Source organism: Nuphar pumila, chromosome 7 (assembly GCF_984573655.1).
Source record: "Nuphar pumila chromosome 7, dmNupPumi1.hap1.1, whole genome shotgun sequence".
Lineage (NCBI taxonomy): Eukaryota > Viridiplantae > Streptophyta > Magnoliopsida > Nymphaeales > Nymphaeaceae > Nuphar > Nuphar pumila.
This window is the reverse complement of record NC_143255.1, coordinates 8,448,719-8,474,666: the sequence shown is the minus strand read 5'-3', so window position 1 is coordinate 8,474,666 and position 25,948 is coordinate 8,448,719. Positions and strand designations below refer to the sequence as shown.

The window sequence follows — 25,948 nt, the reverse complement described above, 5'->3', positions numbered from 1 at the left end:
GGGCTCACCATGGATCGGGTTTTCATGAAAAACGTCTTTATATATAGTGTGGGATCATTATCATAGTCTTTATTTTCTATGTACGAGGATTTGTCGATTTTTCCAAAATTGTGCTTCTCAGCAACATCATCAATGTCTTAAGTTGTAGGATAAGAGTTGAGCTCTCCCTCAACGCTATCACTTTTGAATTAAAAATCTAGGTTTTTGAAAAGGTAAGTTAGTCTCATTAAAAACGTGTCAAGCTATGTAAATGTTCTTGGTAGGTGGATATAAACACTTGTATCCTTTATAGTGGACATTATACCCTAGAAAAACACATGGTAAAGACTTCAGATCAAATTTGTTTTTACATACGTAAACATGAAGAAAAGAATAGTAAGGCAAAATTCTATGAAGTTTAAAATAAGGAGAATCATTTTTCAAAGATGACATAGGTATAGGGATGGCAGTGGACCGGGGGAAAGCCGGGCCCCGCCCCGCCTCACCCCGTTTGGACCGGGGATGAAGGGTATGAAATGGGGATGGAGGCAGGGGTGGAGGATAAAATCCATCCCCGCCGCGGAGGCGGGGCGGGGGTGGATGTGCACTTTTCCTCGCCCTGCCTCGTCCCCGCCACGATCCCCGCCTAATCCCCGCCCTGACCACTTTTCCCCGCAATATCCCCGCCCCGCCCCGCCTCATCCCCGTTTGGACCGGGGATGAAGGGTATGAAACGGGGATGGAGGCGGAGGTGGAGGATAAAATCCATCCCCGCCATGGAGGCGGGGCGGGGGTGGAGGATAAAATTTTGAGGCGGGGCGGGGGTGGAAACCTTGTCCCCCGCCCCGCCCCGCCCCACTGCCATCCCTACATAGGTAGATGATTTATAATGAAAATGATGATAAAAAAAGTTTTCACCCAAAACCTTTTAGGAATATTGGCATGAAAAAGCATAGTTAATCCTAATTCGATGACATTTCTATGATTTCATTTGGAGATGCCGTTTTGTTCGGGAATCTTACGACAAGAAATTTGTTTCTTAATCCCAAACATCTAGATATTTGATAAAGACACTGTTGATATATTCTCCACCTCCATCGAATTAAAAAACTTTTATCTTTTTCTCAAACTATGTCTCAACAAGTTTATGAAAATGTTTGAAACAATCAAAGAAATTAGATTTTCTTTTCATGGGATAGAATCAGGTAAATAAAAAAAATCATCAATAAAAACAACATAATATCTATAATTTTCTCAGGATAAAATTATTGCAAGTCCCCCATATAGGTTCAAAACTTCGACTTTTAGATTTTTTGAAAGGAAGTTTAGATAATTTTCTAAATTTTGATTTAAGCAGGGATATGACAAAGGATTCATATCCTTGTCCGAGCCTCTAAAGAAGCCAAAAAACTTTGGTGTTGTCTTCGACAAGCTTCCAATGACTAGTTCATCGTATAAACCATTGAACTTTCTTATGTAATTGGTGACAGAATGGTTACCTTTTTTTAGAAAGGTTATTTGTTGCATTAAGTGAAACTCCTCTTCTTGGGAGCCTTAGGCAAAAGCATCAAAGAGAGCAATCTAGATCTCTCTTGAAGATTTCAGGCCTACAACCAAACCAAAGACACTCTCAGATAAGGTTTTGTGATCCAACTTTTTAAGGAGGAGATAAGATCTGTGCCATGCAAGATAGGCTGGATTTGTCACTTCAGAAACTTTAGCACCTTCCTAAGTGACCTACTTGGTAGGGGTAGGTGTCTATTAAGAAAACTATGAAAATCTTGGGTTTCAATAAGTGCAAGAATCAGAGTTTTTCACGACAAAAAGTTGTTGTGGTTTAGCTCGAGTGTCATAAAGTTTAGCACGTTTAGAGTGGCTGGATAAGAAATCCGAGAAGCTCATGTGATAGATGAAGAAGAAGGCATGCCAAAAAAATGCAAGAGAAAAGAGAGATGAGTGGTTCATCGTCACTCAAAAAGGTGGTTCTGATATCATAAAAAAAATAGTAGAAAAAGAGAAAAAATAGAAGTACGTAATGTCGTTCGATCAATGTGACCTAAAAAGCTCTCTCTACGTTGGTGTTTTGTTTGTTCTCTCATATATTTTATACAGGTTGAATAGGCTGATTTTAGCAATACGAGAATCAAAAGATTTACAAGGGGAGGAGGACGCTAGTGTTAGGTGTAAGAAAAAAGGGAGAGAAATTCAAAGAAGAAATGGGTTGTTTAGAGATAAAGGTCTTGATGAGGTGGAATAGTCCCATATTGCTTTTGCTTGAGTTTTCTGAGGGCTTTATAAGCAATTAGTGAACTCATACACTTGTTCCTGAGAACAAGGGAGTGGGATGACCACCACACACACACACGCGCGCGCGCGCGCGCCCGCCCGCCGTGCCGTGTCGTGTCGTGCCGTGCCGAGCCGGGCCGGGTTCGGGTTCGGGTAATTGGCCCTTTAGGGCCATATCCAATCAAGACAAGTATCTTTTTACCCAAAGTTTCTTTGGATTCGGTAACGGTTATGGGAATGGATAACGGGTCACGACTCCTCGTAGTCTGTGCCCGTTATGGCTCTTCGGATTCTGTAACGGATCTCGATCCTTCGAAGTCCGTTATGGGTCACGTCCCCTCGGATTCCGTAACGGGTCCCGTCCACGCCTTGTAACCGTTCGTGGGTTATAAAAGCGTGGTGAGGGCTGGGGTTGCGGAGAGACTGAGACAGACGATTTCTGAAGAAGCAGTCTGGGATTTTCCTTCTCTCTCTCTTTTTCCTGTGAGTTATCCCGAAAGGGGTTGTTCTGCAACTGTGGTTCGTGGAGGTTGTTTTCGAAGGACGATCCGCCGGAGTGCACCGTTCGGTTCATCGTGGCTATTGTATCTTGGGGGAAGGACGCCGGACCCTGTCTTGCACTGTATGTGGGGGCGAATCTTCTCTAAGGGGAGTACTTCCGTACGCCTTAGCCTGCTGCATAATCTAAACATGTGCATGTTGTTTTCTTTATGTTCTTTGCATTCGTTTGTTCGCATGCTGTCCTCTGGATTTTGGTTGTTTGCGGAAACCGACATGCTTGCTCCCTGTTATTGTTTCGGTCGTCTGTTAATCATGTTATTTACACTGTTGTATTTCTTGATTTATTTCGTGTTTTATATCATGATGACGATTGTGAAACTGTGTGATCCGAAATATGATCCAACAGTCTTAGAGAAGATTCTAAGCATGTCGACTTCTTCTGCATTTGTACCAAAAGTGGACATGTCCGGTATGCCGGAAAAGTTTGCCGGACAGAACTTCAAGCGTTGGCAGCAACGCATGAAGATCTGGTTCACTACGATAGGGCTGTTGAATGTTCTGGAAATCGACTGCCCTTCGGTGTCTGATACGAACCCTGACCCTGCTGCAGTTACTGCGGCTGTAGAGTGGAAAGAAAAGGACAGTATATGCCGTGGTTGCATACTGTTGGCTCTGTCCAACACTTTGTTTGATGTGTACTGTTCTTCGTCTACCACCGCTAAGGGTTTATGGGATCAACTTGACAAGAAGTACAATACCGAAGACCAAGGTCTTGAAAAGTACTCCGTTGCCAAGTTTCTGAAATACCAGATGGTAGAAGGCAAGTCGGTCACTGAACAGGCCCACGAGTTTCTGCTATTGCTCCATAGTTTGGCTGAGGCTGAAATGAAACTTCCTGAGAAGTTTCAGGTTATGACCATCGTAGAGAAATTTCCTAAGTCTTGGGTAGACTTTGGTATGTCTCTCAAGCACCGTAGAGGGAAAATTTCCCTAGATGATCTTATGGTAGCCATTGCCATTGAAGAGGAGCATAGGAGCCAGAAACAGATCGTAATGCCAACTGAACCGCCTAAGGTGAACATGATGACCGGAGCTTTTAAGGGCAAAGGACAAAAATCGAAATCTGCTATGAAAAACCAGTTTAAACCTAAGGCCAAAATCCAGAAAAAGGCAAAGAATAAACCGTGCTGGAACTGTGGGCAGGTTGGGCACTGGGCTAAGGAATGTCCTTCCAAGAAAGCCAAAGCTCATGGGACTACAGAAGGAACGCCTCAAGTCAACATGGTGACTGAGGTCGTTGGGACCAGTACTGGGTATGTTTCTGTTAACCCACAAATCTATCACGTTTATGAGCCAACTGAGTGGCTGGTTGACACTGGGGCTAATGTGCACGTCTGTGCTGATAAGTCTGTCTTTGTATCATACCAGGCTGCTTCAGGCAGATCCGTGACTATGGGCAATTCAACGGCTGCAAAGGTGTTAGGGATTGGACGCGTGGATCTGAAGTTTCCTTCAGGACGAGTTCTATCTTTACACAGAGTGCACCATGTGCCTGTAGTTAGAAGGAACATTCTAAGTGGTTCATGTCTTGTTAGAGAGGGTTATGAATTTAACTTTAAATGTAATAAAGTTGTTATTTTACATTCTGGAACTTTTATTGGCAAGGGGTATTTAGATGATGGTTTATTCAAACTTCGTGTTGAACATGTTTGCAGTAATAAATTAGAGAATGATGTTTCTTTTGATTCATTGTCTAATGTTGCTTATAACATAGAATCATCTGACTTATGGCATAACAGATTAGGTCATGTGAATTTCAATTCTGTGAAACGCATGATGAACTTGAAAATGATTCCTGAACATTCCATTGATAAAACTAAAAAATGTGAAATTTGTGTGCAAGCAAAACAATGTAGGAAATCATTCCATACGATTGTTAGAGATTCTGAAATATTGGATCTGGTGCATACAGATATCTGTGAGTTTAATGGAGTGTTAACTAGAAATCATAAAAAGTATTTTATCACTTTTATAGATGATAGCACTAAATATTGTTATGTGTATCTGCTAAAATCAAAAGATGAAGCTTTTGATAAGTTTCTTAACTTTAAGAATGAAGCAGAAACACAAACTGGTAGAAAACTTAAAAGATTGAGGTCTGATAGAGGAGGAGAATATACTTCTAATAAACTCGATGAATATTGCAAATCTGTTGGAATAGTTCATGAGTTTACTGCTCCATATTCTCCTCAATCCAATGGGATTGCAGAAAGAAAGAATAGAACCCTAACTGACATGATAAATACTCTACTTGGGAGTTCTGGATTACCTACCTATATGTGGGGGGATGCTCTGAATACGGCTTGCCATATTCTGAATAGAGTACCTCAGAAGCATAAGGATAGTAGCCCGTTCGAACTCTGGAGAAATAGGAAAGCTAGCTTAAAATACCTTAAAGTGTGGGGGTGCCTTGCTAAGGTACTTGTCCCAGAGCACAATAGGAAGAAGCTGGGTCCTAAAACAGTAGATGCTGTCTTTTTGGGTTATGTAGAGAACAGCTATGCCTACAAGTTCTTAGTAATTAAGTCTGAGATATCTGGCATAGATGTTAACTCTATTGTAGAGCTTCGAGAAGCTACATTCTTTGAGGATGTATTTCCCATGAAAGTTGGTGTACCTCAGAATCTGTCTTCTATAGATATACCTTCAACTTCTGGTTCCATTCCCGAACATGTGGAAAGGATGACAGATGTGGGGGTAGAACCATCTTGTTCCCATCCTAGACCCGATGAGTCTGAGGAAGTGGTTGAACCTAGAAGGAGCAAGAGACCAAGGATTACCAAGGATTTGGGAAGTGACTTTATCACTTACCTTATCGAAGATGATCCTCCCACTTTCCGGGATGCAATGGCTTCACCTGAAGCAAAGCATTGAAAAGATGCCATCAAGAGTGAAATGGATTCCATTATCTCTAATGGTACTTGGGAACTGGTTGACCTCCCTCGTGGTAGTTCCACAATTGGGTGCAAATGGATCTTTAAGAAGAAGTTGAAACCAGATGGATCCATTGACAAGTACAAGGCGAGACTGGTTGCCAAGGGGTTCAAACAAAAGGAGGGAATAAACTATTTCGATACCTATTCTCCGGTTACCCGGATGACCACTATTAGAGTGCTTATTGCACTGGCTTCCATTTATGATCTCTCGGTCCATCAAATGGACGTGAAGACCGCTTTCTTGCATGGCGATCTTGAAGAAGAGATCTATATGGATCAACCTGAGGGTTATGTGGCTCCTGGAAATGAAGATAAAGTTTGTAGACTTGTTAAGTCATTATATGGATTAAAACAAGCCCCTAAACAATGGCATGAAAAGTTTGATAATATTATTTTATCATTTGGCTTTGTTGTCAATGAATCTAATAAATGTGTTTATTGTAAAGTTAAAAGTGATGGTTGTATTATTTTATGCCTGTATGTAGATGATATTCTACTGTTTGGTTCCAATATGGGAATTGTTAATGAGACAAAGTCATTTCTTAGTAGTAAGTTTGATATGAAGGATATGGGTGTTGCAAGCGTGATCTTAGGCTTAAAGCTGACTCGTTCAGCTGAAGGGTTAACCATTTCACAATCTCACTTTGTCGAGAAAGTACTTGTGAAATTTGGTTATAACCAAGGGAGATCTGTAGCAACTCCATATGACCCTTCTATCCCTCTTCATAAGAATACGACTGGTGTTCCTGTGTCTCAATTGAGGTATTCTCAGATTATTGGAAGTTTGATGTATCTTGCAAATTGCACGAGACCGGATATTTCGTTCTCTGTGATAAAATTAAGTAGATACACAAGTTGTCCAAATCGCACTCATTGGAAGGCATTGGACAGGGTACTTAGATACCTGAAAGGAACTATTTCCTTGAGTTTGCATTACAAGAGATTCCCTGCAGTTCTTGAGGGATATAGTGATGCAAGCTGGATAGCCATGAACTCTGGCAGTTATGGCGTGACAGGGTATGTATTTACCTTGGGTGGCGGCGCAGTCGCCTGAAGATCAGTAAAGCAGACCATCTTGTCTCGGTCTACTTTTGAGGCTGAACTCTGTGCTTTAGATGTCACTGGATTGGAAGCTGAATGGTTAAAGGGACTTCTTGAGGAACTTCCTTTAATGTGCAAGCCAATTCCTGCGATATCTGTGCATTGTGACAATATGGCCACTATTGCAAAGATTAAAAGCACAAAATATAACCAAAAGCAGAGGAGACACATCCAAGTCAGAATAAAATCTGTAAGGGAACTAGTGTCTCAGTTAGTGGTTGTTGTGGACTATGTTGGATCCAAAGAGAACACAGCTGATCCATTAACGAAAGGACTAGATAAGTCTTTAGTCCTAAAATCCAGAGAGGGGATGGGACTGAAACCCATCAGTAGTTCATCTACAGTAGCAACCCAACCTATCTGAGTGGAGATCCCACAAAGTAGGTTCAATGTGGTAATAACAAGCTGTAGGGTGAACTGGATAGCACCTTATTAAATATGATATTTTGTATCTGTGTCTGTTCCCCTGTTTACTCTGGAAAGGTGCTGTAGCTGCAAGGTAAGGAAGAGTTAAAACTCTGAATGGGTTCAAAGCCGTCTAGGCGAGATGTTAGCAGTGCATCTTTAGAGAAGCCCACCTATGTGAGTGTGACTGTGTGGCCGCAGTTCAAGGAATTGGGTTATTCCTGAAGTCACTCATGAAACAGGATTCGGGCGCATGGCCTTTAACGCGCCGCCCCTAAAGATTACAACCAGAACCTTTATCGTGTTGTTGCTAATGGACACTCCTACACCAAAGGTTCAAGTTCAAGACTTCAGTTCACTTCGTTCCTGTGGGGGTAAAGTTAGTCAACTAAGGTAGTGGTTCAAACCGGAAGGTACCATTGCTGAAAGCATGATATGTCTTGTTGCAGAATGTCTCTTTTTGCACCTTGGTTTCCTCCCGTTTCTTTCTTTGAATTTGTGGGGGAATGTTAGGTGTAAGAAAGAAGGGAGAGAAATTCAAAGAAGAAATGGGTTGTTTAGAGATAAAGGTCTTGATGAGGTGGAATAGTCCCATATTGCTTTTGCTTGAGTTTTCTGAGGGCTTTATAAGCAATTAGTGAACTCATACACTTGTTCCTGAGAACAAGGGAGTGGGATGACCACCACACACACACGCGCGCGCGCGCGCGCCCGCCCGCCGTGCCGTGCCGTGTCGTGCCGTGCCGAGCCGGGCCGGGCCGGGCTCGGGTTCGGGTTCGGGTTCGGGTTCGGGTTCGGGTAATTGGCCCTTTAGGGCCATATCCAATCAAGACAAGTATCTTTTTACCCAAAGTTTCTTTGGATTCGGTAACGGTTATGGGAATGGATAACGGGTCACGACTCCTCGTAGTCTGTGCCCGTTATGGCTCTTCGGATTCTGTAACGGATCTCGATCCTTCGAAGTCCGTTATGGGTCACGTCCCCTCGGATTCCGTAACGGGTCCCGTCCACGCCTTGTAACCGTTCGTGGGTTATAAAAGCGTGGTGAGGGCTGGGGTTGCGGAGAGACTGAGACAGACGATTTCTGAAGAAGCAGTCTGGGATTTTCCTTCTCTCTCTCTTTTTCCTGTGAGTTATCCCGAAAGGGGTTGTTCTGCAACTGTGGTTCGTGGAGGTTGTTTTCGAAGGACGATCCGCCGGAGTGCACCGTTCGGTTCATCGTGGCTATTGTATCCTAGGGGAAGGACGCCGGACCCTGTCTTGCACTGTATGTGGGGGCGAATCTTCTCTAAGGGGAGTACTTCCGTACGCCTTAGCCTGCTGCATAATCTAAACATGTGCATGTTGTTTTCTTTATGTTCTTTGCATTCGTTTGTTCGCATGCTGTCCTCTGGATTTTGGTTGTTTGCGGAAACCGACATGCTTGCTCCCTGTTATTGTTTCGGTCGTCTGTTAATCATGTTATTTACACTGTTGTATTTCTTGATTTATTTCGTGTTTTATATCATGATGACGATTGTGAAACTGTGTGATCCGAAATATGATCCAACAGCTAGTCCTTGATTAGTGTTTTTTTTCAAAATATGCAGGTCTTCCATTTTAATTCTGCCAGCATGAGGAATGTGCATGATTGCCTTTGACGTGTTTTTCATTTCCCTATTTGATGGCAACATTAGCAATAATAGTCTCTTCAAGTTTCTTGAATGAATAATTCTTGCTTTCTAAGATAGATCTATCTTGGTTGCTTTGAATTACAGGAATCTTATGATCTTTTCTTGAGTTTGAGGCTTTCTTTTATTGTGCTCTTTGATATTGTGGGGTCTTTCCTTACTTTGAGTCGGTGAGCTTTTTTCCGGTATTGATTTTTCTTGTTTGAAAGAAGACGTATTTGTGCTTTCCTGTTGAAGAATTTCCTGAATACTTTTCTGAGGAATTGATTTCTTTTCATGAGGATGTTGATATAAATTCAGACACGTGAGTGCTTACCTTTCTTTCAACTTGTAAATTTGTTCGAGGTAGTTTGAGATCAGAATTGAGTTTCTTTCCTTCTGGAAGACATTGAGCAGTTGGACTCATTTATGAAAGTGTAGTGTTCTTATTAGAGCTGCCAGCTCAAGTTGATCAATTGGTATAGCAATGATAGGTGATTGCAGATCAATTGGTATAGCAATGATAAGAGTAGTGAGTTTGGCTTTTATGATTTGGGACCCTGGTTACCAAACCTAATGAGACACCTCTTCCTGGTTCCTTGTCTCCCCCATACAAAAATAGCTATGTGAGCTGTCCAGATCTATCTTAATTCTTAAACAAGATTTGTCAACGGGGGCTCTGTTTGTTTAGTAGGAGCGGTTAGTGCACGTCACCTTGTCATGGGACGTTGTAAGTTCAAATCCCAATGGTGTTAGTCCTCGGTTTCCCTTTTGACTTGTTTTCTTTTGCTTTGTTTTTCTGTTACGTCAGTGCAGAAGAAAATGTCTCGTGCGCTCAGTCGGGACCCGAAACATGCATTGTAACTACAGTGCCTTTTCGAGGGGAACATATAACATGCCCCAATGCCATCCAAAATGCAAACAAACGGTTTCGTTCTTATCCATTAGTGATGATTGTTTGGCCACTGTGAAAATGAGTTTTTTTTATTGGACCACCTCAACTTGTACGATTTTTTTCATCTTTCATTATTGAAAGGAAAGCGCGAGGAAGCTTCCCTCGGTTTTCCTTTTGACCAGAAAAAAAAAAGTCTTTCTAAACCCCACACGGTTTTGTTCTTACCCATTTTTTTTTTATGATGGGTCCGATTAGACCCGGGTCAGAAACCAGTATTATCATGCCAAATCACGTTTGGGTCTAATTCTACTTGGTTCGAACTTAGACAGGCTACCAAAAGTTTGCAAAAAACAAAACAAAAAAAAGTCATCATAGTTGCTCTCTGCCACATGTATATTCTGTCTCATCTAAAAATCTCAATTAGGGATGTCAACGGTTCAGATTTAGGCATTACCGAATTTGACTTAATTGGATCTGACCAAATTGGATTAGGAATCAGATGAAAAAAAGATAAAACTGAATCCGGGTCCTACCAGCCTAAAACACGATATTTACATTTAACCGGATTCAGATTTTAGTAGGCTTTAGATGTGGATTTCAATGCAAAAATCTATACCGAATCCAAATCTGATTTTAATGGGATCTGGAATTAGGTATTACAGAATCTGACCTAATTGGATCTGACCTAATTGGATTCGGAATAGGTTGAAAAAAAGATAAAACTGAATCTCAATCCGACTAGCCTAAAACATGATACTTACACTTAATCAGTTTCTTCTTTTACTAGGATTTAGATTTGGATTTCAATGCAAACTAGAATCTGATTTTTAATTGGTTCTGGATTTGTCTAGCAAATCTGACTTGTCAGATTCGGATTCGGGTCAGACATCGGGTTAATCCGACCTGTTGGCATCCCTATCTCATTCACTCTTTCGAATTAGTTGTATGACTGGCAGCACGGCATGTAATGGCTTTGAGCTTTGGCTGGACAATTTCATTGTTGAAAATCAAAGCACAAGGAAGTTTTTTTGTCTTTCTTGCACTTGGTTCAGCTTTACCATTATGTCACACCTTTATATATATATATATATATATATATATATATATATATATATATATATATATATATAGGGTAATACATCTGAGTATTTTTTAGCTGTTCCGACACCATAAATGTGTTGCACATGGTCGATGAGTGATCTTATTATTAAAAAAACTTTTGGAATCATACCAAGATCCGTATAAACATAAAACTTTGCATTTCCATGCCTTAAAGAAAGAAAAAAACTCCACCGGGTTAAATTAGTGAATGACGTGGGAATTGACAAAACTCCACCGAGCCTATATCCACTCGCTATTAAACTTAGAGTTGATAGTGATTCAAAGTTTGACAACTTGACTCTATACAGGAGCATAGTTGGTGTGTTCCAATATGTCATTCTAGTAAGGACAGGCATTGCTTTCAGTGCTAATTAGGTGTATTAGTATATGCACCGACCCACTGTTGAACATTGGGCAGCAGTTAAGCTTATTTTGCAGTACTTGAAATTTACTATTTAGTATGGGCTACTATTGAGACCATTAAAATCATTTCTTGTATTTGTTAGACTTGGCAACATCGGTTTACTTGGGACTCAACTTATTGTCTTGGTGTTCAAGAAAATAGCACATTGTGTCTCGGTCTAGCACCGACACTGAGTTCAGAGCTATTGCAAATGCAGCAACTGAAGTCACGTGGGCTCAGTTTCTTATCCAAGAGCTTGGTGTTGAAGTTCCTTCTCTTCTGGCTATTGGTGTAATAGTGTCAGTGCTACCTACCTTGATGCTCATCCAACCCTTCACAACAGGGGAAAGCATATTGAAATTGATGTACATTTTGTTTGTGAGAAAGTTGCCAAGAAGTCTTTAAGCGTTCGTAACTTTTTGGGGGATTAGATTGTCATATTCTCACAAAACCCTTGCCTATATTATAGTTCAATTATTTTAGAAACAAACTCAACGTCACTTATAAGATGTTTGGCTCGAGGGATAGAAAAAAATCCAAACCATAAGAACAGATCCAGTTAGATCCTAGGGACCCGGATATATGTCACGCCTACTCCTGCATCATTGTGATGCCTCGTAAACTTGGTGACATTCATTTGTCGCCCCACCGTTTTTATGAATTACTACAAAATACATTAGTTACGAATTAGTACCTATTATACCACCTTTTATATTAGTGGTAAAATACATTCCTATTATACCACCTTTTACCAAAAAACTGGTGGTAAAATAGTTTCCTAGTCTTTATCTCTATTGGATTCCTTGCTCATCTTAATACCACGTCTGCAATTGTTTTGTAATATCATTGACATCTTGGTAATTACCAAATACTACATATTACGCCATAATTTTATTCGACTCGTATTTGTTTTGACTTGCCGTCTATGTTTTAGCAATCTCTCTTGATTATCATTCACTCCCTTGCGTGCTCTTTGTCCTCCTACATTGACATGCTTTCTTCGAGTTCTCTTGTTATTTGATGAGACCTGTCATTTGGAGAGCAGATCCAGTGATCAGGCCCGAGTACTTTAGAAAGTACCGGGGTCACACAAAACACAGAAAATCGCTGCCTGCATAAGGATAACGATTTTCTGTGTTTGTGTTTTACACAGAATTAAAATCACTACACGACTTAGCGATTTCCTGTTTTTTGTGTGGCCCAGTACTTTTTAAAGTATTAAGTTCTCGCCCCGATAATGTAACCACGTACGCCCTTGAGAAGAACAGAGATATGCTTATCGGATTAAGAGTACAAATTGTGCTGTTTTTTTTATGGTTTTTGTTTGCGTGAACCAGCTATCGAAATCGAACTAATTTGAAGAAACAACAGGAAAAAGAATCTGGACAACTCAAAATTTTCAGAACGAAAATCCCATAACTTTATTTAGAGAGGCCCCTAGAGGAGTCTTTTACGTACATACTACGTTATTAGTACCTCACAGGCACTGTGAGTATGAAAGTCCATCCACTGACAGCCAGCTAGATGGAACGGAGAGTTTCTGCAGCAGAGTTAACAATAGAGGTTTGGACCAGGGGTCACCCCAAATTGCCTACAGAATCTGAGGTATAAATTGACTCTGCTTCTCACAGCTACTGGCCTCCTTCCACCGCATTCTCCACCATTGATGGCTCTAATGGTGGAGCCAAAACCTCCACCAGTGGTGATCCCTCTATGACAGTTGCTGTTTCTCATCCAAAACCAAAGGGAGGTCTTGAAAGCTACGGTGGGGTTCTGCGCGACAATCTCAGGATTGCTCAACAAGTCCAAACCAATAGCTCTTCCTGCCGCACCATAGTTATAGTTCCTATATACAAACACATGTTAGCAAACACAATCGATTATGAGAGAAAGCAGCAGCAGCAGCAGCAGCTAGCTAGTTCCTAATACCAGGTTAGTTGAATAGGGCCTCGTCCGAAGTAGCTCTTGCCTGGCTTGCACGGCCACTGGCTGTTCGGGGCACAGTACCTTGATTGAGGGCTTATTTCTTGGATGTAACACAAACCTGCATGCATTTTATCACAAAAGAGTTACTACGTTATTCTTTATAAGTTATATATATATATATATATATATACATGAAATTAAGCTTGGGCATTTTCAAAAGGTAGGTAGTCGGGTTCAAGTTCAAACAAAGTTCTAAAAGCCACCATTTTCGTACGCTACAACCAACCGATGAACAGTTTATAAAGAATTAGTTGAGTAGAGTGCTTTAGAAGTATAATATCTGTAATGGAAACGTACTTCCAGTTTCATGCATCGCATTTGCGACGAAAGCGGCTAGCTCTCTCTTTCTAACGTCGACTGTACCAGTGGTACCAAAACCAAGGAAACTCTCCGCAGCAGTGATGAAAGCATTGTAGTTGTAGAACCTCTTTCCTGCACATCTGATAGGCGTGCTAGCAAGGAGGCTGTTGAAGAATGCAGGAGTGACGATTGTCCTTGGAGTGGTCTGGGCCAACCTTACTTCGACCAACAGAGCAAGCACTGCAAGCACACAGATGAGCTCCCTATAACTCCTCTCCATTTTGTGTATTCTCTTTTCTCTTTGATGCTTGAACTTGTGCTCCAAAGCCTGTATTTATAGGAGAGTTGAGCCTGCTTCCCTATGCCAAGCATGACCCACGAGTTCCCTTGTTACTTAATTTTATATTGTAGTGCATCCCACTGGTTTTCGAGACAGGAAAGCTAGCCGCTGCTAGATAATGTTTTTTGGGGGGGCTTTGATAGGACAGTGGTAAAGTTCAATGGGATAGGGTAGCTTATTGACTTCAGCAATCACTCTACTTTTTATATTTTCCAATTGCATTGACCATAGCTCAGTATAAAAGATTTGGATCATGCTCATTCCACTGGCCCACTTTACCAGAACATACTCAGACCCCACATCGGTTCCAGTCATCCCCATATTCATACCTCTCTTAAATCTTATGATGCAAGTTGTTTTGGTCAAATCTGGCCCTGTATATGGATTTAGTATGGTCGATTTAATAGGAAATGACCATGATTGTATGTTTTTCAAAGAAAAGAATGTGACTTTTCAGATCACAAAATTTTGTATTTTGTCAACCATTGATTTCTGAATCTTCAAAATATCCTGCGGACAAGTCTGATTTCAGCGATTTAAATGGACCCTGGAACCCCTCTATAATATGGGATCAGTTAGAGGATCCTTGGAACCCCTCTATAATATGGGATTGGTTAAGAAGATCCTTGGAACCCCTCTTTAATATTTGTTTGGAAACCAAACCGATATACAGTAGTTCAGGGTCTTGAGTCCAGGGTGTGGTTTTACCCTTCCATCTAGAGGTCCTGTTCAAAGTTGTTCACAATACTATTAACAAGTTGCTTACGCAATTTAATTAGCATAACATGTGCTGCAGAGAGAAAGAGTCAAGCTTCTGGGCTTTTTTGCTTAGAAAATGGAGAGGAAGAAAGGAGATGAATTTCCCCTCCCATGGGCGGTAGGGTCGCAAACCGATCAATCTGATATCCGCGAAATATTTCTGTATTCGCATCCTTTAAGATCTAAATGTTGATTTGGATCTGCTAAGTCAGGTTCATGTCAATATTTTATGTCAGGTTTAATCTGGATTGGAGTTAAAACTTGATGTGGTTTGATTCTTTTACATGCAAAGAGCTTAGCTTTTTGTCCTTTTTACTGAATCCAATATTACATGTGTATTGGACCCGGATTCAACCCTATCATATCAGATCTGATTCGGATTCAGACTTGGGATTTAACAAAATCCAGACTATCCAATCTATTTGCAGCCTTAGAATTGGCAGGTGCTGCGTGTCACGTAAGGTGCTGCAAACAGCTTGATCTGAAAAAACATGGATCTACCCGTTACTCTGTACTGGTGTTTTGTACCCTGATGCTGCGGACCTTGTCAGGTCTCAGTTTTTGGATCAGTTTATCTTGGCAGCCTCAAACCCAAGTATACCCAGGCCTGGAGAGAGATATTAGTGGCTTCTAGGCTGCCTTTATTTCTTTTTTGGTAGACCAAGGTAAAACCCTCATCCTCTACCACACATTGGCGGGCCTCCGGTTGATAAAACCCTTGATGGTCCTGAGTTAAGATCAAAGGAACGGCTAACTGCCATAGCTACGTGACACTAACCAATGACACGAGAGCATTGCATGGAGCCCATAGCTACAGAATGTAGGTCCTACATAAAATGCTGTCATGTGATTGGCTGTGTCAAATAGCCATGGCACTTAACCGTTGATCCCCTTTCTTGGCTCCTGCCCACCTGAGAGTACACCCAGTTTTGTGACTCGGTGGCGAGGATGCTTCCCACCTAAACAGAAAAAGATGCTCCACACCTATAAAAAAAAGAAAAGAGATGCTCCCTGTTTTTGACAAACTAATCGATGAAATTGAAGAGTACGAAAACATACTTTTTTCGTTGTTGCGGAAGCAGAAAAACAGCGGATCGATGATGCTAGCTTTTGCTCAACGGATGCGTGCTCTCACTTGGAGAGAACGATGATTCCACGAGTCCAAATGCTAATCATCCACTGTGTACCAACGTAAACAGTATTTCTTCTTTTCTTAAACACACAAAGGTCCAACCTTTTGTATCTTCCTGTGTCTTACACAGGCTCTCTTCTCTCTCAAACACCCAATCTCTGTATTTTTTTGTTTTCTCGTTCTTCTACAGTGTTCATTTTCTCCATTGTACACCCAACAGAAAACCTTGCCCTAGAAGTGGGGAAATGGGCGGTTTTCAAACCGTCCCCTTTCTTTAACGTGGGCGGGGTCCGGATCTTGCCCATCATGGGTGGACCCGGTACCCAAACTAAGATTCTCTCACTCACACATGATGGGAAGAGATCTTAGAAGAAGGAACACCAAACATGCTCATATGGTGAATAACATCGTGTATTCATACTGGCAAATGGACCGTGTGGCCCGTGAGCTTAGGGAGTGGAGACATATTATGTACCGGTTAGTGTAACATAATAGCCTAAACCTGCAAACAATAAGATAAGACAAGGTATACTTGCACAAGCCAAGTAAGAAGCTCACTGTGTCCTAAATCAAATACATTTTTTATATTCTAGCATACTGAATCCCTCTGCATATATTATAGTGCTAAGCTATGCTAGACAAGGCCTTTCATTATGCCACATGTTTTATCATAAACCCAAACATCCCCAGGATGCAGTAAAATAAGCTAGCTTTTAACATGTGCATAATCTGAAAATGTCAAATGATCTTCCTTTTCAACTCTTATTCTTTGAATCAAGATAAGTTGCTTTCTCAGACATGTTCTTTTAGACCGAATCATACATGGTCTTAAGCAACATGTTAAAGTAGCAATACTCATCTTTCTCTTTCAAATAAGGTTAAAAGTCAATAAGGACATCAAAATATATATATCTATATATATATTAAGGACTCACACAATGAAGAAGCAAGGATCATTCTTCATTTCCTTTTGTGATCGACTTATAGTCATGGTGCGACATACGTGGTATGACTCACGTACTACGGCAAGACTTTCTCACTCCAGTGAGTGTATGCATACACCATAAATTCTTTGCCGTACAGATCTTTATTAGTTTAGTTCCTCCCCGAGAAACTAACTTGAGTCCTTCAGGATGCACATTCCCATGCAATGTCTATCCAAGTCCTCAGATCTAGTCAACCAAGTTACCCTTGACATTTAGATATCAAGGTCGGTCTCTCCATATAGTTAAATATACACAAGACCTCATCTTAACCCGGTTAGGGCGATGTATCCCATATACGTATATATGGTGGATATCATAACTCATTATACTCCCACTCTTTTGAGTTATTATCACATGATATCCCCAAAATCCGACATGCTTCTTAATTCAGCAATCTTGGATTTTGTTACATCTCATCTCAGCCTGCCCACAAGCAGCGTCTGAGGCGATAAATCCGTGTGAGAAGATTTATCTCAAACCTGGTAGCATACTCATATAGATGTGCAACATGCTATACAATGATCATAGAAAGAAAATATGAATAACATTATCATATCAAATCTTACAAATACCCATAGATTTTACATGTTTAACATAAGAATCCCTATTGATTGGCTTAGTAAAGGGATCTGCCACCATATCTTGGGTATTAACATATGCCAAAGCAACCTTGCCTTTAGATACAATATCACGCATATACTTGCATCTCGTATCAATATGTTTGGTTCTATTGTGAAACTTGAGATCCTTAGCAAACGCAATTGCCGCTTGATTATCACAGAATAAAGTCACTGACAGTTTTGCTTCAGAAGAAAGTCTCAAATGTTTGATGAATCTCCTTAACCAAACACATTCCTGTACTGCGAGCGAGTTTGCAACAAATTCAGCTTTCATTGTGGACAAGGCTACACACGTCTGCTTCTTGCTACACCAAGATATAGCACCATTGTTCATCAAGAACACATAGCCAGACGTAGACTTACGCTCATCAGGGTCCCCGCCTCAATCTGCGTCAGTATAGCCTACCACACGCATGTTACCACCATGATAACAAAGAACTGAATCTGATGTGCCTTTAAGATATCTCATAATCCTCTTGACAACCTTCCAATGGGCTTGTTCTGGATTAACTTGATATCTACTCACCAACCCTACTGCATAACATATGTCAGGTCGAGTGTACATCATAAGGTACATAAGGCTGCCTACTGCACTGGAGTAAGGGACTTTGGACATAGCTTCTATTTCTTTAGATTCCTTTAGACACATCTTAAGACTTAAATCATTCTCTTTTACAACAGGAGTATCTATGAGTTTACTATCTTGCATATGAAATCGTTCTAAGACCTTCTTTATATATGACTCTTGTTAAAGAGAAAGAAGTCTTTTTGAACGATCTCTTTTTATCTCTATGCCCAGCATAAAGCATGTTTCACCTATGTCTTTCATTTCCAAATGAATAGACAACCATTCTTTAATGATTTTTAGAAACTCCAAATGACTACTAGCCAATAAAATATCATCCACATATAGAGTTAGAATTATAAATTTTTGACCTTGACGCTTAAGATAAACATAGTGGTCCTCATCAATCATAGCAAAATTATTGCTCATGAGGGTCTCATGAAATCTTAAATACCACTGTCTGGATGACTGCTTTAATCCATAAATGGATCGTTTGAGCTTGCACACTTTGCGCTCAAAACCAGAAGTAACAAACCCCTCGGATTGTTCCATATATATTTCTTCATCTAGTTTTCCATTAAGGAATGCAGTTTTAACGTCCATCTAATGTAATTCTAAATCCATATGTGACACTATGGCTAACAAAAGGCGAATAGAGGTCAATTTGACCACAGGTGAGAATGTTTCATCATAGTCTATCCCTGCCATCTGTGTGTATCCTTTAACAACCAAACGAGCTTTATATCGCTCGATAGATCCATCAACATTCTTTTTAATATTGAAAACCCATTTGCTCCCAATAGGTTTTCTTCCTTTTGAAAGATTAACAAGATCCCAAACCTTGTTGGATGCCATGGATTTCATTTCCTCTTCCATCGCCTTGTGCCATTCATTCCTTTTAGGACAAGATAGAGCATCTCTAACACTCTTAGGTATTTTATCATTTTGGGGCAAAACCACAAAGGCTTTCCCTTCGATTTGGAATCTCCGACGAGGAATTCTCTTCCTCAGACTCTTTCGAGTTGTCAGATCTTCATCAAAATCAATATCCACTTGAGTGTTACTCCCACTATGCAATAGTGGCATAGACACATCCTCTTGTGTCTCTAAAATATGATGAGCAATCTCTTTAGATTGATCTTCATCATGCAATTCATAAAACTGGAAGTGACACTCTATCTCTTCCCTTTTAGGAAAGTCACTTTCAATAAATGTGACATCTCTAGAATCTATTTCAGAAACACTCTCATCAGTATTCTCTCCTAAGAATACATATCATTTTGAATGTTCACAGTATCTTATAAAGATACACTTCTTTCCCCTAGGACCCAATTTTCCATATTGATGGAAAAGATTATGGACATATGCAGCAGACCCCCAGGGTCTGAGATAAGCCAAATCTGGCTTTCTGCCTTTCTACAATTCATAGGGAGTTGAAGAAATAGATTTAGATGGTACACGATTTAATACATGAGCGACAATCAATAAGCAATCACCCCAAAAGAAAATAGGTAAATTTGTCTGCGCCATCATGGACCTGACCATCTCTAAGAGGGTCCTATTCCTCCTTTCTGCAACACCATTTTTTTGCGGAGTTCGAGGAGTAGTTAATTGTCTATCTATCCCTTTATCATTACACAATTTCTTGAATTGTTTGGATAAATATTCACATCCACGATCTGTTCTCAAAAGCCTTGATCCTACGATCAAGTTGATTCTCCACCATGTTCATAAAAGATCTAAAGCAATCCAATGCTTCAGATTTATGCGTAATTAAATACACATGGCTAAATCGTATATAATCATCAATAAAAGTGATGAAATATGAAGCTCCATGCCTCGTTGCCACATTCATTGGCCCACATATATCTGAATGAATTAATTGAAGATGATAGGTTGCTCTAATTGCCTTTCCAAAAGGTAATCAAGTTGCCTTTCCAGCAAGGCAATGCTCACATATAGGCATTTCAATCTTCGCATGGGATCCCAAAAGACCCTCTCGTGCGAGCCTATCCATTCTCTTTTGCCCTATATGTCCAAGCCGAGCATGCCATACAGATACATCCACATCCACATCCATATTATTAGCAGTTGAAACAAGTAAAAAACATTCATCATTAACATTCAAATTAATAAGTTTTGTGTCCAACACATAGAAACCATTCATCAAGAAACCAGAAGCAACTAAAGTTTGTCCACAAATGATGTCAACATTGACATCCCCAAACACAAGTTTAGAGTTTAACATAGACAAAGCAGAAACGAAAATCAAATTCCGTTGAATCTCTAGAACATGCAGAACATCATATAATAATAGAGGTCGTCCTGATTCCTTTGACTTCTGCTTTAGTGTTATTTCCCAAGAACAACCACTTCGAACCAGATGGCATTTTTCTATATTCGATGAAGTTTGTGCGGTCTTTGGTCACATGGTCAGTGGCTCCTGAGTCTACAATCTACATAGGATTAGATTCAATAATTAGTGCACAACTACAAACATTTGCACAAAAAACAGGAGTCATAAGAAAATGTACCTTCTCCTGCTCATGACATTCACGAGCATAGTGACCCAAATTGCCACACTTAAAGCATTTTGCATTTGCCTTATTTTTCTTGCTTCCACGCTTCCCAGAGCGCTGATAAGACTTCTTTTCTTTCTCTTTGTCTTGTCCCTTCTTGTTACCCTTCTTGAACCTCCTTGGTCCACAGAATTTCTTCTTAAAAGAATTTGGCCTTTTAGAGCTTTCTGCTACATATGCCCTCATGCTAGATAATTGAGTCGCCTCAAGGCGATCATTTTCCAGCTCTACATGACGGGCGATATCATCGAAAGTCTTAATACTTTCATTATGAGTCATATTAATTTTCATATGTTCCCAACTATGTGGCAGAGAACGAATCATAGCCTGGACCTGTTGTTCATCTGTAAGGGTATGCCCTGCACTATTGAGCTCTCTAATCATATTTGCCATCTCCCTGAGATGCTGGCTCATGGTGTGCTGAGGGGACTTTCTGTATGAATCGAACCTGATGGTCAACCTCCTTAGTTTTGTGGCTGATGTTCTCCCAAACTTATCTTTAAGGGCCATCCACATCTGTTGAATAGTTTTATAATGCTCAAATTGGCACATGATGTCATCCTGCATAGAACATAGCATGGTGACACGGGCAACAGTATTCATGCGCTTTCATTTCTCATAGGTTTCCATGTCCTTACGAGATTGTGCCCCAGTACCAATTTCAGGTCGTTCCACAGTATGGTTGAGAACCTCCAAGGCCTCAGCCTCCTCTAGTGTAAACTGAATCTTTCTATGCCATATATCATAGTTATCGCCATTCAGTTTTTCAATTCGTGTCAAGTCCATTATTGATTTACTTGGTGCAGCCATGTCCTTTTAGATAAGAGTAAAGAAATGCGCAAAAAATAATGTTATTCAAGCATGTTATGATCTAATCATTAGCACATCTATATGCAGTTATAATCACACGATTATGTAACATATAATTTTTCATAGGGTGTGGAATCGAAAGATCACTATGTTCACAATCATCTCTCACTTTCCCTAAGATAATTATATTCACCTAAACTGTATTATGACTGTTTAAACAAGATATCAACACATAGAGTAAGTACTTCCAAAGTACTTCGATCTTTATTAAAACAACATAATTACGTCATTTTCATTTACATTCATGAATAATATATATATATATAATAAATTAGATTCAGGAATCCCTAGTCCATCTGTGGCTTAAACAAAATTATGGCTCCAACTACTAGCCAATATGCCTCAACCCACATGGACCTTGGCCCTGCCAGGGTTCAGCCAAAAAATTTCTCAGCCTGTGCCGCAGTTCCATGAACTCGGCCCACGGCCTGTGCTGCAGGGCCAAGAGCTAGGCCTGCAACCTATGCCGCAGGGCTGGGTCAGGCTGGGCTAAGCCTGCGGCCTATGCCGCAGGAACGGGTTCAGGTCGGGCTACGCCTGCGGCCTATGCCGTAGGGCTGGGTCTCGGCCTGTGCTGCAGAGCCTCACCCAAAATCGGGCCTGCACTACAGGAGCCCATCAGGCCAAAAACTAGGTACAACCTAGCCGTAGAGCCTGCGGCTGCAGCAACCCGCATGATCTGTAGGGTCCCGAATCTGGCCTAGGCACAAGAGCTGACTGATTCCATGCCTCGATCGTGTGTGGCATCAGCTACACGGTAAAATACAATCATGCCTTGATTGACGCCTTGCCGCAAGCGACCACCAAGAACGGGAATACATCCACAAGTAAAAACGGCATCCTTAAAACCCGTTGCTTTGATACCAATGAAGAGTACGAAAACATACCTTTTTCGTTGTTGCGGAAGTGAAAAAATAGCGGATCAATGATGCTAGCTTTTGCTCAATGGATGCGTGCTCTCACTTGGAGAGAACGATGATTCCACGAGTCCAAATGCTAATCATCCACTATGTACCAACGTACACAATATTTTTTCTTTTCTTAAGCACACAAAGGTCCAACCTTTTGTATCTTCCTGTGTCTTACACAGGCTCTCTTCTCACTCAAACACCCAATCTCTGTATTTTTCTGTTTTCTCGTTCTTCTACAGTGTTCATTCCCTCCACTGTACACCCAACAGAAAACCTTTCCCTCGAAGTGGGGAAATGGACGGTTTTCAAACCACTCCCTTTCTTTAAGGTGGACCGGGTCCGGATCTTGCCCATCATGGGTGGACCCGGTACCCAAACTAACAGAAATATTACAAAATCAAAGTTGGCGTGAATATGGTATTCCGTAGCTACTCATGTACAAGAGATGGCATTTTCTTTGGCAAAGCTTTGACTATGGGAAGTTTTACATCATTTGGTGAGGAACTTGAAGCCCGAATGTGCCAGGTGACGTTCAAGTCCAAACTCAACAAAAGGTCGGAACATAGGAGAACAAAAGGGCAGAACATATTAAGTGAAAACTCTGCTTCTTAAGAGCCTTATACAAAAGCATCAAAGAGAGCAAAGGTTTCGTGATCCAACTTTTAAGTAGGCGATTAGATCTATGCCTGGATTTGCCACTTAAAAAACTTTAGAACCTTTATGAGTGACGTACTTGATCACGACTTCAGGTAAGGGTAGGTCGAAGACCTTGGCTTTCGACAAGTGCAAGAATCGGAGTTTTTCATGATAAGAAGTTGTGCTTTAGCTTGAGTGTGACAAAGTTTAGCACATTTAGAGTGGCTGGGAAGCTCAAAGAAGAAATCATGCCAAAAATATGCAAGAGAAAAGAGAGATGAGTGGTTGATCCTAACTCAAAAACGTGGTTCTGATACCATAAAAAAAAATAGTAGAGAGAGGAAAAATAAAAGTACGTAAAGCGGATCGATCACTGTGACCTAAAAAGCTCTCTCTACGTTGGTTTTTTTTTTTTTTTGTTCTCTCATATATTTTATACTGGCTGAATAAACTGAATTTAGCAATACGAGAATCAAAAGATTTACAAGGGGAGGAGGATGATAGTCTTTGATTAGTGTTTTCTTCAAAATATGCAGGTCTTCCATTTCAATTCTGTCAGCACGAGGAACGTGCATGATTGCCTTGGGCGTGTTTTTCATTTTCATTTCCTTTCATGAATACTTTTCTGCAGAATTGATTTCTTTTCTTGAGGATGTTTATATAAATTCAAAGACGTGTGAGTCCTTACCCCTGTTGATTTGTTCGAGCTAGTGTGAGATCAGAATTGAGATTCTTTCCTTCTCGAAGACATTGAGTTGTTGGACTCATTTATGAAAGTTCAGTGAGCTGTCAGCTAAAGTTGACCCATAGGTATAGGAATGATAGGTGGTTCCAGATTTGACAAGGTTATAACTGGAGGTGAGTCTGGCTTCTATGGTTTGGGACCCTGGTTACCAACCTAATGAGACACCTCTTCCTGGTTCCTTGGTTCCCGCATATAAAAAACACCTAAGTGAGTTGTCCAGCTCTATCTTAATTCTTAAAAAAGATTTGTCAACAGGAGCTCCCCTTGTTTGGCAGGAGTGGTTAGTGCACGTCACCTTGTGTTGAGACGTTGTAAGTTCAAATCTCAATGGTGTGATGTAAAAGTGGTGGGGTCTGTCTAAACCTAGCTTGCCTGTCAAAACAAAATAAAAAATTCTTAAACATCAAGCCTATCAAATGATGTTGACCTATGCACTGTTTCTGGAGCATGATGTAGGCTCTGTCTGCCACACAAAAAAAGTACGCACCATCTTGAAGGCATTCAACATGCAAACTTGGCCCATCCTGAACCAAATCCTAATAGTAACAAGTGGCTTGGTTGTAATATATACATATATATATATATATATATATATATATATATATATATATATATATATATATATAAACTGAACATATTAGGTCCTTTTTTTCTGGTTCTGCCCTGTTGGGTCTCATAGTTTGAGGTGTTTTATGATAGATCAGAACCGTTAGATGTGTTTAGCATTCTCAATTTAGTGGAAATCGACTCTTGGATTATATTTTTTTGATGAAAAATATTTTTTTATTAGCCGAGAAATATTGATGCCTTCATTAACCATTGATTTTGGATCACCCGAAAACTTGCGTATACACAGGTCAGATTTCGGTGATCCAAATGCCTGTTCCCACTAAATGAAACCTTATAGATCACGTGTATGGTATTAGATGTGAAAAAACTTAAAAAACTATGATTTTGGAAGCTGCCTAATGGGGGCAAAACCAGAAAAGGGTATATATATATATTTATATTTATATATAAACGTTGGTGAAAGACCCTATGGAATTAACAGCCTTTCTTTTATTGTAGTAGCTGACTATTTTTTAGCTGTTCCGACACCGTAAATGTGTTGCACATGATCGATGAGTGATCTTATTATTAAAAAAGAAAACTTTTTGAATCATACCAATATCCGTATAAACATGAAACTTTGCATTTTCATGCTTTAAAAGCAGATGAGACAGGCGATACCTGAGGCAAAGTGCACAAAACAAGAAAAAAAAAGTGACGACATCAAACTTTATGGTAGCATCCACTCTAGCTAGTGATCAAAATTCCAAATGCAACTTTACATATTGATCTGAATGGTATGAGTAGAATCTGCACTACCGAGTCACCCTCTTTGCACCAGAGGTTGAACTCAAATCAACAGAATGACATGGGGTTCAATTCGGCCCGCTTAAAAGATCAGTAGATTTTCACTCAAATCAACAGAATCCATCCGAATCAGTTCTGCTCTAAGTCAATTCACTAAATGTTTTAAAATATTAAAAATGAAATTAAATAAAAAAATCAACTTTGAAATAGACTGATTAAAAAAAATGATCCCATAGCATTCAGTTTGGACTGATTTTATGCTCTGTTTAGCAGCCGTTGTTGGGAGGGGCCATGACAGGGGTGACCAAATCGGTGGATTTGACAACAACTTCCTTGCAAGAACGTTGTTGAAATCCACTCTTTTTTTAATGTGGTTTCTCCTCCCAACGCAGCTCAGAACTAGTGTGGATCTATGTTGATCCAGATCAACACTGAACCAGCCTGAACCCTTTCTGAGACAAGGATTCAAGAATGTCTGACCAAAACATATTCATCCAAGCTGTTGTAGCAATCTTACACATAAAAAGCTCATTCAGACTGTAAGTTGGAAAGAGGTTCAGATTCAAGTCACACAAGCTGAGACATGTTAGACCAAGATCCATGTCCCACAAATTCAACCAAATAAGTTGATCAAATCCATCTTAAACATCCGATGCTATTATCTCCATAAGAACCTCGGTTAATTAAGGGCCCCACACCCAGTAGATTTGCAGCTTTACATTAACCACAATCACCGGGTTTCATTCCCACCAAATTCCTCAACACTGTTGGAAGATCAAATTCAAACAGAAATGACTTGGAAGCATTCTTTGAAATTTGATCCCCAAAAGAGAAGTAGAAGCATTCT

General features: G+C 40.3%; 1 protein-coding gene across 1 annotated transcript; it reads right to left on the bottom strand.

Annotated features, from left to right (window-relative positions):
* Positions 1-12,793: 12,793 nt before the first annotated feature.
* Positions 12,794-13,882, bottom strand: LOC149831043 (endochitinase 4-like). Its single transcript, XM_090012920.1, has 4 exons — positions 13,600-13,882; positions 13,246-13,360; positions 12,946-13,162; positions 12,794-12,856 (listed from the first exon to the last, which is right to left on the bottom strand). The coding sequence occupies exons 1-4, from the start codon at positions 13,880-13,882 to the stop codon at positions 12,794-12,796; spliced, it is 678 nt and encodes a 225-aa protein (XP_089869046.1).
* Between the last annotated feature and the right edge of the window lie 12,066 nt (positions 13,883-25,948).

Coding starts and splice junctions, on each gene's coding strand:
- LOC149831043 (XM_090012920.1), bottom strand. CDS start 13,882: ATGGAGAGGAGTTATAGGGAGCTCATCTGTGTGCTTGCAGTGCTTGCT. Junction 13,361..13,599: donor TGCGATGCATGAAACTGGAA/GTACGTTTCCAT, acceptor AAATGCATGCAG/GTTTGTGTTACATCCAAGAA. Junction 12,857..12,945: donor GTGGAAGGAGGCCAGTAGCT/GTGAGAAGCAGA, acceptor ACTCTGCTGCAG/AAACTCTCCGTTCCATCTAG.